Here is a 13,913-nt window from a genome sequence, read left to right as displayed (position 1 = left end):
CTTTGCCTGTGTCCCACATGCCACTAGCATGTGGCCCTCAAAAGGTTTCTTAGCTGGGAATGTGTCCCTCCCATTTGAAAAGGACTCCCCACCCCCAAATTTAAGACTTTATTGGGAAGTGTCCATATGTTGCTCAGACATTCGAACAGTGGAATTTAAAATCCAAAAATAGATACATAATATGTGTCTTTTTGTTGTAGACTAACACTGTGAGTTTTCTGCTTCATCTGAATGTCCTGACTGCTGTTACAGGTGTAAGAAGCATGCACAGTACAGATATCCAGTGGTCAGCCATTCTGAGTTGGGGATATGCTGACAATATACTGAGACTGAAAAGCAAGCAAAGTGAACCTCCAGTTAACTTTATACAGAGCTCACAGTTTCATCAGGTAAAAGCCATTTTTATTTCCCCTCTTTTCACCTATAGAATGCCGTGTTTGAAAAACAGTGTTCATCTGCGGCAGCGAAACCAGACTCACAGCATCTTAGATGATATGCTGGTTCAAAGATAATCTCAGCCTAATCATTTATGTCCAAGAAATCAGTCTAATGATTTTTTCCAGATGCTCGCCGTTCTTGCCCCTCTCCTCCCATTGCTTGTCTCACTTTGGCATTTTGTGCCAAATGACTTATTAAAATATCAATTTCCTATCCTATTAAGAACAGGAAACTGGTTTAATCTCTGTTTGCTAACCACGAACTGATCCCTGATATCATATCCTTGTTTTTTAACAGAGATTAAACCACAATTTCTTGGTTTTGATGTTATGAGAAACTGTGGTTTATTAAACCCAAGAGGCCAATCAACCATGTGTTATGCTGTGAAACGGATGAGGGAGCATGTGGGCACAGTGTTATGTCTAAATTAGGCCAAGACCTAATACTCATATTATTATAACATGAGCTTTTATGGACTGCACCCCACTTTAGACAGTGTTCAGGCTCAGGTGGCAGCTATATATATGTTAGTGGGGCCAAAAGGCCACTTACTGGAAATCCGGCCTTTCTTATTGCTGTTTCTTATGAATGTGTGTGAGCAGGTCTGCAACTGAAGAAATGGCTTCTCATCCATGAGGGCTTATACCACTATAAATCTATTAGTCTTATGTTCATGTCCCTGATTTTCCTGGACTTCTGCTTTCTCTGGATTATAGAGATGTAGATAAACCTGATAATTCTGTGAGCATTTCTCTGCTAGTAGTATTTGTTTACTACATTTCTGCCCTCCCTTCCTCCTCAAGGTAGGGCAGCAAACAAGCAATAAAACAATGCAACTAAAACAAAACATGCTTATCACATTAAAACTTTAAGAACACATAAAAGCATTTTTTAAATGGTCACATGCCCTCATAGTTAATAATTTCAAGGTTGCCAAGAACAGTATTTTTCAGCCATCAAATGCCTGGGCGAATAGGAATGATTTTACTTACCTCCTGAATGTGCATAATGAGAAAGAGCAAGAGAGACCTCATTAGGGAGGACATTCCACAAACAGGGAACTGCCACCGAGAAGGCCCTGTCATAGGTTAGCACCAGCCGGGCCATACCCAGTGGTAGCACCATGAATAGGGCCTCCCAGTCATCACTTGACTTGTTCACTTCAGCAAGACTATAGGAAAACGATTGTTCATAAATCTATGGCCTTTTAACTTGTGTGTGTGCATTATTGTTTTTGTCTGTTGCTATGTTATGCATTATTGCGTTTTTATATTGTAAACTGCCCTGTGAGCCCTGAATGAAGGGAAGTATAGCAATTTAATAAATAATGAAGGCAACTATTTACCTCTGTTAATATGAATGAATATGAAATCCGGAAAAGGTAAAGTAATTGAGCCTAGTTAGGCTCATGTGCCGGCCGGCCTGCAATAGGATTTTCTGTTTTTTGAGGCGCAGCTTCATCTGCACAGCTCTAGAAACTACTTCTGGGCTGCCCCCGCAAGGTTTGGATTCAGCTTCCTTTGTGGTGTAGAATAACTGCTTTCAGATTATGAAAGCAAGGAGCCCTGCTGTGCTGGGTGGCTTTGCACCCTCATTAACCAGCTGTAGGTTTCTCTGTGATTAAGAGAGCTTTAGCCATTGCACTTCCAAACAACAGCTAAAGAACTGAAAAGTGTGGGGTGTCTGTTCTGCAGTTATAAACCACCTTGAAGGGTCTTTGAGATGAACAGCAGGGCATAAACTTAATAAAAGCAAAAATAGTGTGGGATACTATTTAAATGTCTCTCACTTTTTCTTTTATGCAAGGTAACAAGCTGCGCTTGGGTGCCTGACAGCTGTCAGCTTTTTACTGGCAGCAAGTGTGGGGTCATCACAGCATATATGAACAGATTCACTAGCAGCACAGTAAGTAAATGAAAGAGAAATAGGGACTAGTTAAAAGCCTAGCTACAGTAAATCGTATTTATTTCTCTCTCTCTATGATTATAAAAACAGTAATACAAAGAGAAAGCATCTTAGCAAGAACTGATTCCTCCCCCCCACCTTGCCTTTTTTGCTGTTGTACCAAATCGGTTTTCTGATTGGGCTGCATCTTCTAGCAAAATGTTTTATCGTTGCTTAAATGGCAAAATGCTTCCTTTTTTTGTGGGTTTGCTAGATAAATGAAGGTTTGGAGCCTAGTTCCATGTGATGCAGGAGATCCATGATTAGATCTTCATTTTTATTTATTTATTTTACATCGATTGCAGAAGTTAAAATTTGTAAATATTGTTTGTGGTAAACGAGAGTGGTGCTTTAAAGACCAGAAAATAAACTGATACAGCATGGGCTTATATTTGGTCTATAAATGCTCTCAACCTAAATGTGGGCATTTCTCCCATTCCCTTCTGCTCAGGTGTGACCATCTTTATGGGAGTCCCATAGCTCTGGCATTTCTACACACAACAGACAGCATGCAAAGGAAACCTCTGTGTCTAGTCTGCTTCTCAAAATAAGGCCATATGGTGTGACAGCATGTTCACTGGCATCTGTTTTGCTTTCTGCTCCCAGCTGACTAATTTAGGTGGACAACTTGATTCGGTGCAGGGCAGGAAATAATTATTATGTATTCTATTTGTTAGTCACTTTTGTCACAGAGTGACCCAAAGCGACTTGCATTAAAATCAGTTAAGAACAACAACAGAGTCCTAGAATTGTAGAGTTGGAAGTGACCACGAGGGTCATCTGGTCCAACCTCTAGCAATGCAGGAATCCTTTGCCCAATGTGAGGCTCAAACTCACAACCCTGAGATTAAGAGTCTCATGCTCTACCAACCTAAAAAAGCACAGCTATACAAACAAAAGACAGGGCTGCAGATCCCACCCCGCTAAAAAAGGCCACAATGCCAATCACGTGTGAAGTAACTCATACTTAAGAACGAAAGACATACAGTGTGGTTCTAAACTATTTGCGTTGCTGTTTCTACCTGAAATACCAGCGTGAGAGGGCAACGCAGTGCTATGATGTGCATAGCATAGTGCAGATGTAGACGACAGGCCCTATACCTTTATCCTGGCACAATAAATCTTAGGCTTGGTACAGGAGAGAGACAGGTCTGTTTTTTAATGGGCTGTTGTAGTCTAGCACCACACTGATGCGGCTAGCGTATCTAGGAAAAGTGTTGGTTCTTGTCTGTCGCCTCTTCCTTCTGTTCTTACCAGCTTCTTCTATTATGATGACGATTCTGCACCTCAGTTAGTTTTTTGGCTCTTCAGAGAGGAAAGGGTGGAATTAAACAGTAGTAAAGTTGGGCAAGGTTTTATTTCCTTCTCGCTGCAGTTTGTTCTTAACAATGGCAATGTGAAAGACACATCTAGATATAAATTAGTCAAGCGACAATGTGTCTTGGCAAATAAAGCAGCCGTATAGAGCTTTTCTCTGTGCTAATAACTATGTGAGACATCTGAAGATGCTACCTTTCAGCACTAATACCATACTACCATTTGTTTGTCAGCCAAGTATTCAGGTTGTGTGTGTGTTTTAAGTGGTATGGATGCTTTTGACTTGAGCAACCCTCACTTACATGTTGTTGTTTTGATAGCTGAAATGGAAAAACACAACTGTATAGAATAGGAGCTATCAGTGACACAAGTGCAAATCGTTATTTAGAACATCTATACCCCACCCGCTAGCTTAGCATCAGACCTCGTTTTGCAATATCGTTTTGTGCCCTCCTCACCCCCCACATCCCAATTCAACCAAAGTTGGAACTTAGTGTATCTTTGTTTCTTTTCAGCCATCTGAGATTGAGATGGAATCTCAAGTGCATCTGTATGGCCATACTGCAGAGATCACCAGCTTGTTTGTCTGCAAGCCTTACAGTATAATGATAAGCGTGAGCAAAGATGGAACTTGCATCATCTGGGATTTGAACAGGTACGAATATGCTTCAATATATCCTCCTGCTGGCGTGACTGCACCCAACTTCTATATTTTAAATATTGAAATATAATGTAGGATTGACTTCTGTTTCATTTATCATAAAATGGATCGTGATAATTAAGTACTATCCCACCCGTACTATATAAAAATATTGTAGTCAGATATTCATAATTGATATTGGAGGCAGGCACATCAAATAAAACATTAATTGAAAGATACTGATACTTTCAACAGCAGTGAAAGCTGCTTCTTTCATCACTGAACTCTGATTCTTACAGGCTCTGCTACGTGCAAAGTCTTGCTGGGCACAAGAGTCCTGTAACAGCAGTGTCTGCTAGCGAAACAACAGGTGACATTGCAACAGTTTGTGACTCAGGTAGGTGCCTTCTCAAAAACAGTGCTGTGGTTTGTTTCCGTCCTATTGGGCAAAGGCAGCTGCAGGACAGACATAATTTGAGCAGTGTGCACAAGGGTGCTGCTGGTTTAAGTGAGGCTCTCATTTATTTCAGACTAGCTTACCTTGGTGTGCAAACCAGACCATGAAATCAGACCCTGTAGTTCAGCCTAAGCTGATGGGCAATGGCTCTCTGACTTCAGACAGGAGCCTTTACCACCCCTCTCTGGAGATGCTAGGGACTGGATATGGGACCTGCTGCATCAAAAGTTATGCTCTTCCACTGAGCTGTGTGCCCCTAAAGGCAAGATGCCGGGGTTCTTATTGGCACATACTAGCAAAGACTGACCCACTAAACAGGGCTGAGGAACCAGAACTGGCCCGTGGGCCAGATCCTTATCTCATCCACTGGCAAACTACGGCAGGTAGGTAGAACCCTCCGTAATGACACCTGCCAAAGTTCAAAGGAGGTCTCTGTAATGGCTGGTCATTGCTTAGAGCAACCTTCTTTGAAGATGAGCTTTCAGTGCCAATCAGCTGAAAGAGGCTTCTTTTAAATGGTGATCAGCTAATTGCCTTTTGAAGTTTCTACAGAGAAAACAGATCGTATTCTAAGCGCTGGGGAAAGCACTTTGAATACAAACTACTTCCTTTGCAAAGAAAAAAAATGCTCCCTTTAAAAACAAATGTACTGCTTCCCAAGCACCCAAAATCTGCAAGGGGCTTAGCAAGTCCTGTCTTTGGGGCTTGACAGGTAGGTGTAGTTTGGCTCAAGTGGCCTGGTCACCTAAAGGGGAGCTTCATTTCCCTTCTGCCAGATGCCCTTTGTTCACCATTGAATGCTGGTCTAGAGGGTCATCCCAACATTCAGTGATGGGTTCGAAGGGCTGTGGGGTAGGAAGGTGGGACCAAACACTCTGCATACCTGTGATTCCTGGATATCATATTTACTATGCATTTTCCTGGGTGAAATGATGCTACATTGTAAAATCTGTATGTGTGCGAACACAAGCACATGAATCTCAATCTCTCAAAGGTTTAATGGTTCAGTTAGCTCTAAAAGAGTTCCCATTATCTGAAGTTAAGGCCCAAACATCAGATTTGTTATCCAAGATACTGTATCAGAAAAATTCCTGTAGGGGATATACAAGCCAAAATTGCTTTTGTTAAAATTATATCTTCTCCTTGCTTCCTGATATTAAATAACTGGTAGCATGGGGACTGTATTAAAATGTTCATTAAGTATACATGCAAAAGCAAGACAAATATCGGTGATATTCCCATTGGCTCTGCAATAGAATTAAAACAAGCAGCGTAGGTGTTCCAAAAGAGGAGATTCCGGAAGAGAATGTGGATTATCTGTAGCTATTTGTAGGTTACTGCACATCTCTAGAGACTGAATTGATTTATCAGCAACTCTCTAAAATCCTAGAGAGATTAATGGCCAGTTTACACCTTCATTTGTTTTCACTCCTCAGCTTGAGCTAAAGGTAATAATGACTCCAGTCACTAGAGTACTTAAAGGTAAAGAGGGGTTGGAGTAGGGATGGGGAATGATGTGTTATATATCTAGATATTACTTTTAACCTGTTCCTTTTCTTTAGTGATTTAAAGCTAATGAATTTTTAAAGCTGCCTCCTTGCCAACTGTCTCTTTATAAATTCATGGTGGAGTTAGATTTTCTTGCTATTCTGATACCTTTTTTATTTGGTTGATTGGCTGGTAAAGTTCAATCAAAAGTCATGACCCAGAGGTGTGTTGTCTTCATTAAAAAAAATAATGAAATATCAAATGCTTGTGTTCCTTTTTATATATTTTATTCTTCTTCCTTTATATATGGGAAAGGGCATGGAACTATGTGAGTCACCAAAGCGCTTTCCCCTTATCAGTGGAAATAGATGTCATTTTTACCTCCCTCCATGAGGAATTCAGCACAGCTTTTCATGCCTATTGTCTGAGCAATAGCTGCAGAGTCACAAAATGCAGCCTGCTACTTCTCATCATGTCTACCTGGCCCATGAACAATGTTCAAGGCTAAATTAACAAACACCCCTTGCTCTATCAAGGGTGGGCACCACATTACCTTCTACAAGGACCCCATCTGAAGATCTCAGACAAATTACCGGGGGGGGGGGTGTCTCCCACTATCGAAGCAGAAGCTGGATAACTACCGTATTTTTCGCTCCATAAGACACACTTTTTTCTTCCTAAAAAGTAAGGAGAAATGTCTCTGCATCTTATGGAGTGAATGCGTGGTCCCTGGAGCCTAATTGCCCAGGGGCGAAAAGCAGATCAGCCTTTTTTTTTTTAAAAAAAAAGAGGGAAGTGGGTGTTGAAACAAAGCCGCTGATCGGCAAGCAATCAGGAGGGAGATAAGGCTGCTGGTAAAGGAGGCTGTCGGGGGAGGGGGGAAGGTAAAGACAGCGAACTTGCAAAGAGACAGGAATACTCAAACAAGCAATGAGGAGAGAAATTAGAAGAAAAGGAGGAGCAAAAAACTGTTCCATCTAAGGAAAATATTGATATCCTCCAGATTAGTGCAATTTAGGGGTGCCCCTGATATTGACAAAGATGTTCCCCTGCAGTCCAGTAACACCTTCAGTTTGTTAGTGGTTGTTAGGTGTGATTGGTATTACCTATTGATAATGCTATTGCTTCTGTGTAGATCATTTGGATTTTATGTTTTTGAGAAATAGTCAGTGCCAGAAAATGTAATGTCAGCGCTTGCATATGATTGGATGCTAGTCCTTCATTCTTTTGAGTGGTCTTTTGGGTAGTATATTGTTTCATCTAGATCATGTTCTGGATTTTATTTTGCTAATGCAGCTGTTCTATTGCGTTTCAGTTGGTGGTGGCAGTGATCTGAGACTTTGGACCGTGAACGGTGATCTTGTGGGACATGTGCACTGCAGGGAAATTATATGCTCTGTTGCTTTCTCTAACCAGCCTGAAGGAGTCTCTATCAATGTGATTGCTGGAGGGCTGGAAAATGGAGTTGTACGGTGAGTGGTTACGAGAGACAATTTTCCTTTTTGATTGCAAGTGCTCCTTATAAAAGCTATTCTTTGGGAAACTCTGTGCCGTACTTCTTTTTCCATTCATCTGTTCTGAAGATGTTATTTCTGTGGAGCAAAGGGGACAGCTTCCTCCATACAGTAACCCTAGTTTCACAGCTTTACAACAAGGTTGTGAAGGAGGGAGGGTGCTCTTGCTTCAAAAGGAACCCATTTGCAGCAGATGAAAAGGGCTTTTTAAATCTTTTTTCTAAAAAAAACCAGTTTGTCCATGACACTTGCACTAAAAAGGTATACATATGCATTAGCGCAGCAAGGTAATGGGTGCGTCTGAAAAATGCCAAAAATCTGCAACACAGGTTTAACCAGAGACTCTGGCAGGACACAAAAAGAGATGAAAGTGCTAGTCTTACAATGCTGCAGCCAAATCTCTAAAAAGCTGTTTTTGGATTGTATGCGGTAGCAGTCATTCTGTCTTTGTCTTTTCCTTAGGCTATGGAGCACGTGGGATTTGAAACCTGTGCGGGAAATTACATTCTCTAAATCAAATAAACCTATTGTAAGGTAATAAACAAACAAACAAGGAAACAAACAAATGGCTTCATTTTGGAACACAGCAATTTTCTGTCACGCTTTGAGAACCTGGTTTTCTGTGTGAATTGATGCCTTTGAAATATGTTTTGCTTACCTTTTTGAAGTTACTATTACAGATAATTTTGAGAATTCTGCATTACTGTCCGTTACTGATTTTACTGTCCATTTGCATCTATTTGTGTTCCCATTTAGTTTGTGTAGTCCACATATTACCCTCAAACAACACCAATATCAATTTCCCCGTAAATTTGAGTTTGTCTAATATGGGGTTAATCCAATAAATTGGGGAAAATTGGGCTCACAACTGCTCTACTGAGGGCTGCAGTTGATCAGTTTTTGTGTTCAGTTGTCAGTACAGTGGTACCTCGGGTTACAAATGTTTCGGGTTACAAATGCTTCAGGTTATAGACTCCGCTAACCTGGAAGTAGTACCTATGGTTAAGAACTTTACCTCAGGATGAGAACAAAAATCGTGCGTTGGCAGCGGGAGGCCCCATTAGCTAAAGTGGTACCTCAGGTTAAGAACAGTCTCAGATTAAGAACGGACCTCCAGAACGAATTAAGTTCTTAACCAGAGGTACCACTGTATCTGCTACTCCCCTTTCCATGCCCACGACTTCCTCAGTGCTTTCTTTCTTCTTTTTCCTAGCTGTGCTCATAATTATTTCTGGTGCGTTCCTGAATGGAGGAATAAATATTCTTTCTTTTGATCTGTCAGATTACATAAAACGAGAAAACTGCAGAAACAAGCCACATAAAAAAATTTTTTAGCGCCAAATAAATTGGACAGGAAACTGAAAGGTGTATGCCGAGAATTTACTTTCAAAAGCCATTTCTTCTGCGGTGGGCTAGTAAAGGCACGTCAGGAGCTTAGCCATATATATTTCTTTCCATAGATATTTCACATACATTTTCTTTCGACCCCTAAGATTTGCAGGAAACCAGAAAACTGCACAAGGAAATTTATGGTTGCCTGACTCTGCACTCCAGCACAAGAGGCAGCCAGGATGGGGGGGGGGGGGAGAGAAAGCACGCAAATTAGAATAAAATAAGAGTGAGTGTAGACTTGATGTGCGGCAGTTTTCCTTGGGACCTATTCAGGGGTGAGGGTGGAGGAGCTGTTGCAAACATTCCTAACGTTTTTCAGAATTGAGTGAATGTACAACGTGCTGTTTTGTACGAGACTTTTTTTTTTAAAAAAAGAAAGGCAGGGTGTCAGTGCTGAAAATAAATGTACGTACAGTGGTACCTCGAGTTAAGCACTTAATTCGTTCTGGAGGTCCGTTCTTAGCCTGAAACTGTTCTTAACCTGAAGCACCACTTTAGCTAATGGGGCCTCCTGCTGCCACTGCGCCGCCACTGCACGATTTCTGTTCTCATCCTGAAGCAAAGTTCTTAACCTGAAGCACTATTTTTGGGTCTGTAACCTGAAGTGTATGTAACCTAAAGTGTATGTAACCTGAAGCGTATGTAACCCGAGGTACCACTGTACTAGCGCAGGTATATTAAAACTGAGTCTCACCCCCCCCCCCGCCACCCCTTTAAGCATCCATAGTGTTAGGGTTTAAAATTCTCAATTAACCCATGAGATGTGACAGATTTTTGTTTTGTTTTTCTTTACAGCCTTACATTTTCCTGTGATGGCCATCATCTGTACACAGCAAATAATGAAGGAACTGTTATTGCTTGGTGTCGCAAGGACCAAAAGCCCTTGAAACTCCCCATGTTTTACTCCTTCCTGAGCAGCTATGCAGCTGGCTGATGGCTGTTCTTCCTCCTTGGCCTTGGTTATTTTGAAGCGCTTTCAATCCAGGGTAGATTATAGAACTTCTTCTGTTTACCTGGATCTCGAAATACTCTTTTAACATCTTCATGGTAACTGAGAGTAGATTAGCAATATATCAGTGAAAGGCTGCTACGAATGCTCACGCACCAGACCATATCACTGGTTATAGGAAACTTCTGGTGTGCTTTTTTTCAGGAGAGAGTAGAAGCGCTAACCCGGAAGTTTAAATGCTGCAATGTATAATGTAAAAATATTTTTACAAATCATTCCGTGGACATGTATATTCTAAATCCTGAAGCGCTAATGGTGACTTCTGCCCCTTTGTGTTGTAAAAAAATAAAATAGAATTAAAATACTTCAAAGGTTTATTAAAAAAAAACAAGGTCGGTTTGTGTGTATAACTTATTAGTTGACTGTAGTACACCTTTCTCTAGAATGGACACACCCAGTTACCAGTGTTTTAAAATTCAAGAACTCAGATTTGCTTTATAGAGAAGCAAATTAGCTCTGTAGGTGTCTCTACACCAATGTTGCTGAAATACCTGAAGTACAATTCTATGAACTGTGATTCTATTTATTCACTGTCTTAATTTATAACAGACCATAAGTCTATAGCAGTTTAAGTATATATGGTACCTGTCGTTTAATAGGCAAAACTGTTGTGACAACATGAAGCAATACAGAGATCTTTCAAAATAATTTCAAATTGTATAAATCCCAAAGACTGGAACATCTTGTGGTTTATACTCTGGACATCAAGAATGGGGAAGCAGAAGCAGAAATATACTTCTATTTGTCATATAAGAATTGTAAAAACTCTGTAATGGCAGATGGGGAGGGGAGCAGAATTATGACAATCTGAGTGATTCTGTTAATTCAGATATTTAAACTCCACCAAAACTATTTTTTCCAATTCAGTTTTGGCAATGGTAGGGGGTTGAAAAAGTATAAATATCATAATTGTGTTAAAATCATTTTGATTTGTTTAAAAACTGCCTGAATTACATTTTAAAATATATCTGTATAATACTAATGAAGAGTTACATGCACAGAACATGCACTCACAGAATAGGAACTCATACGTTTTCTTTTAAAATTATGCATTTAAACATAATTATGACATTTTCAGCATGACTCCCCCCCTTGTTAAAAGTAAATTGTAACAATATTTACAATTAGCAGTTAAATATGTAAAGCCTTTAACATTCAGTTTATAAAATTCTGAATCTTAATGGCTTTCTCATGTGACTAGTTCAATAAATAAGTTTATTTAAATTTCTGATATACATGTGGTACAAATGCATCTACTCTCTTTCTTGGGGAAAAGCAAATAAGCCCAGAATTCCTTAGTGATGTATTAACTTATACATTTTTCCATAATCTACATCGTTCATTTTGTTCTTCACTTTGATGTTTATTTTGCATGTGCCTCTTTTAAAAGCATCATGAAAACTGTAACTGGTCACTTCATAAATATGCAATCAAGACCCTTTTTTCTGCTCATTCAAATATAAAATTGTAGGAGTCTTGAAGCTTTCAGAATGGTTTCAGAAAATTCTTTTGGGGGAAAAGTGGTTTTTTTTTGGAAAAAAAGTATTTCTGATTAATCCAGAATCTAAAAAAGCACACTAGGCATGGTGTGTGAATATATGTATGTCTCTTCCTAGTCTTTTCCCAACTTGATGCTGACGTTACATTAACACCTATGGATTTCCACATTTAAAATTGCAAAAGGAAAATGCATTTTGGTTCGCATTTCAATCATGTTTACCATCTAAAAACAAGGACTTATACTGCAATGGAGTGCTTGAGGTAACATCTTTTTTCATTGTTCTTGAGGCATTTTTAATTGCTTCTACATTAGAATACAAAATGTTACTTATGAAGTCTTACTTTTAGGACATTATTATAAATCTTAAATATGCAAAACAACTGGCCTTGTGAGATGCAGTATTTTTATGCAGAGCTATAAGGTTTTTGGATAGAATTATATTTATTCAGCATGGCAGCTTTGTTCTAGAAATCTTAATAACACCTCATGAGGTTTATGCATACATTGAATACCCCTGTAAATAATAATATAATTACAGTATATTTATGTTCACTGCACCTATACTGCTGAGTAATAAAGTATTTCATACAAATATAGATAAGGCATTAATATTATACAGATGAAAACTAGAGTCTACAAACCTCCACAGGGATTCTAGGTATGTTTTCTTCTTCTTAACTCACATTACTTATTTCAGTTGTTATTTTGTTTACATTTGCTGCAGTGCAATCTCCTTCTTAGGGCCAGTTAAATGCAAAAAATAAATTACTGTACAGATCTTCAGTATTGTAAGATAATCTACTTTGACCAGAAACTAAGACAAGTGAGTCCTGTTCGTAGCTGTCAATTGTTCCCAGATGATTGTTAAAGAGGATTGATCAGGGAATTCTCAACTTCCCCTTTCCCCAAACACCAAACCTGCCACATCAACACCTCAACTATGCTGTTTTGACCTGATAATTGGCCATATGTTTCCCAGATTGCACCTTTTTTGGCTAAATTACATTGTGAAAATAAATGTGTGCATTATATTGGATGGCACACTGACATTAGCCAGCAAATTCTTTTTTTGGTTTCAAGGTTCTGAAAATTGAGGTGCACATTAGATTCGATGGCGCATTAGACTCAAGTACATATGGTATATCAGTTAAAGAACTGAAACTACCAGACATAGGACTGCATTCAAGAAGTTCTATTTGACAGTTTGGTAAAATTACAACAATAAAACAAGATAGGTGTGAATTTAGCTAATTTGAATTAAAATGTACGTTAAATGGAATTAAATGGTCATGAATCTGAATCACTTTAGACTTTTTACGGTTGTGTCGTATAGCTAGCTCCAGATTTGACAACAGCAAATGATCTCACTCCACAGATAATTAAACCCCAACATATATAAAAATGTTTTCTCCTTGGAAAGAGCACTTGACAAAGGCATTTTGATTTTTCTGGCTCTATAAAATTTTGTTTTCAGAAGTGCAATACATGTTGGGTGCCTGAGGTAGAAAATCCAAGTTGCACTGCAAGCAGGGCACAACCCATCAAAACCAGGCTTGTGAGCAATTCCATTCACTTCAGAACTTCCTATTGAACTGTGCCCTAGAAATCAGATCTATCTCCTGCCCATTATGCTAGTCCTTTGGCCTACAACTCCCTGCAGCTCCAGCCAGCACAGACACAAGGTTGGCAAAGACTTCACTGTACCATTCTTAACAAAAGTCGATCTGCTACCTGAGGCGACCGCCTAATTTTGCTTCATTGTGGGGGCCGCATCTTTGGGGCTGCATCATCTCTGTGAGCTCTGTTGTTGCAATAATACAGTTTTTGGGGTATTTTACCTCACATACCCCTTTCAACCAGTCAGTCACAGCTGTGTTTTCCTCTGTTCTACTCCTGCCTCCCACACCAGCACCGTTATAATAAATAGGGCTTTCATGTATGTCCTACATGGGGCCAGCCAAAGACATAATTGTTGCTTCAGGTGAAGAACAAGAGGTTGTCTCCTCCTGTTCCATATACAGTGGTACCTCAGGTTACATACGCTTCAGGTTACATACGCTTCAAGTTACAGACTCCGCTGACCCAGAAATATTACCTTGGGTTAAGAACTTTGCTTCAGGATGAGAACAGAAATCGTGCTCCGGCGGCGCGGTGGCAGCAGGAGGCCCCATTAGCTAAACTGGTGCTTCAGGTTAAGAACAGTTTCAGGTTAA

The 13,913-nt window shown here is 39.7% G+C and overlaps 1 protein-coding gene across 6 annotated transcripts in view; it reads left to right on the top strand.

Annotated features, from left to right (window-relative positions):
* LYST (lysosomal trafficking regulator) overlaps positions 1 to 10,530 on the top strand; it is a 79,776-nt gene extending 69,246 nt beyond the window's left edge. For all 6 annotated transcript variants that reach the window (XM_083731927.1, XM_083731925.1, XM_083731923.1 and 3 more), the window contains exons 47-53: positions 253 to 389; positions 2,245 to 2,343; positions 4,215 to 4,354; positions 4,639 to 4,736; positions 7,600 to 7,756; positions 8,261 to 8,332; positions 9,986 to 10,530. In XM_083731927.1, the coding sequence (XP_083588053.1) occupies positions 253 to 389; positions 2,245 to 2,343; positions 4,215 to 4,354; positions 4,639 to 4,736; positions 7,600 to 7,756; positions 8,261 to 8,332; positions 9,986 to 10,124 (842 nt within the window). In that variant the 3' untranslated portion in view covers positions 10,125 to 10,530. The remainder of the gene's footprint in view (positions 1 to 252; positions 390 to 2,244; positions 2,344 to 4,214; positions 4,355 to 4,638; positions 4,737 to 7,599; positions 7,757 to 8,260; positions 8,333 to 9,985) is intronic.
* Positions 10,531 to 13,913: the final 3,383 nt, after the last annotated feature.

The sequence above is a fragment of the Podarcis gaigeae genome (genome assembly GCF_964106915.1).
Source record: "Podarcis gaigeae genome assembly, chromosome: 3".
In the NCBI taxonomy this organism is placed as follows: Eukaryota; Metazoa; Chordata; class Lepidosauria; order Squamata; family Lacertidae; genus Podarcis; species Podarcis gaigeae.
Note: the sequence above shows the minus strand (reverse complement) of the source record. Positions and strands in the feature narration are given on the sequence as shown.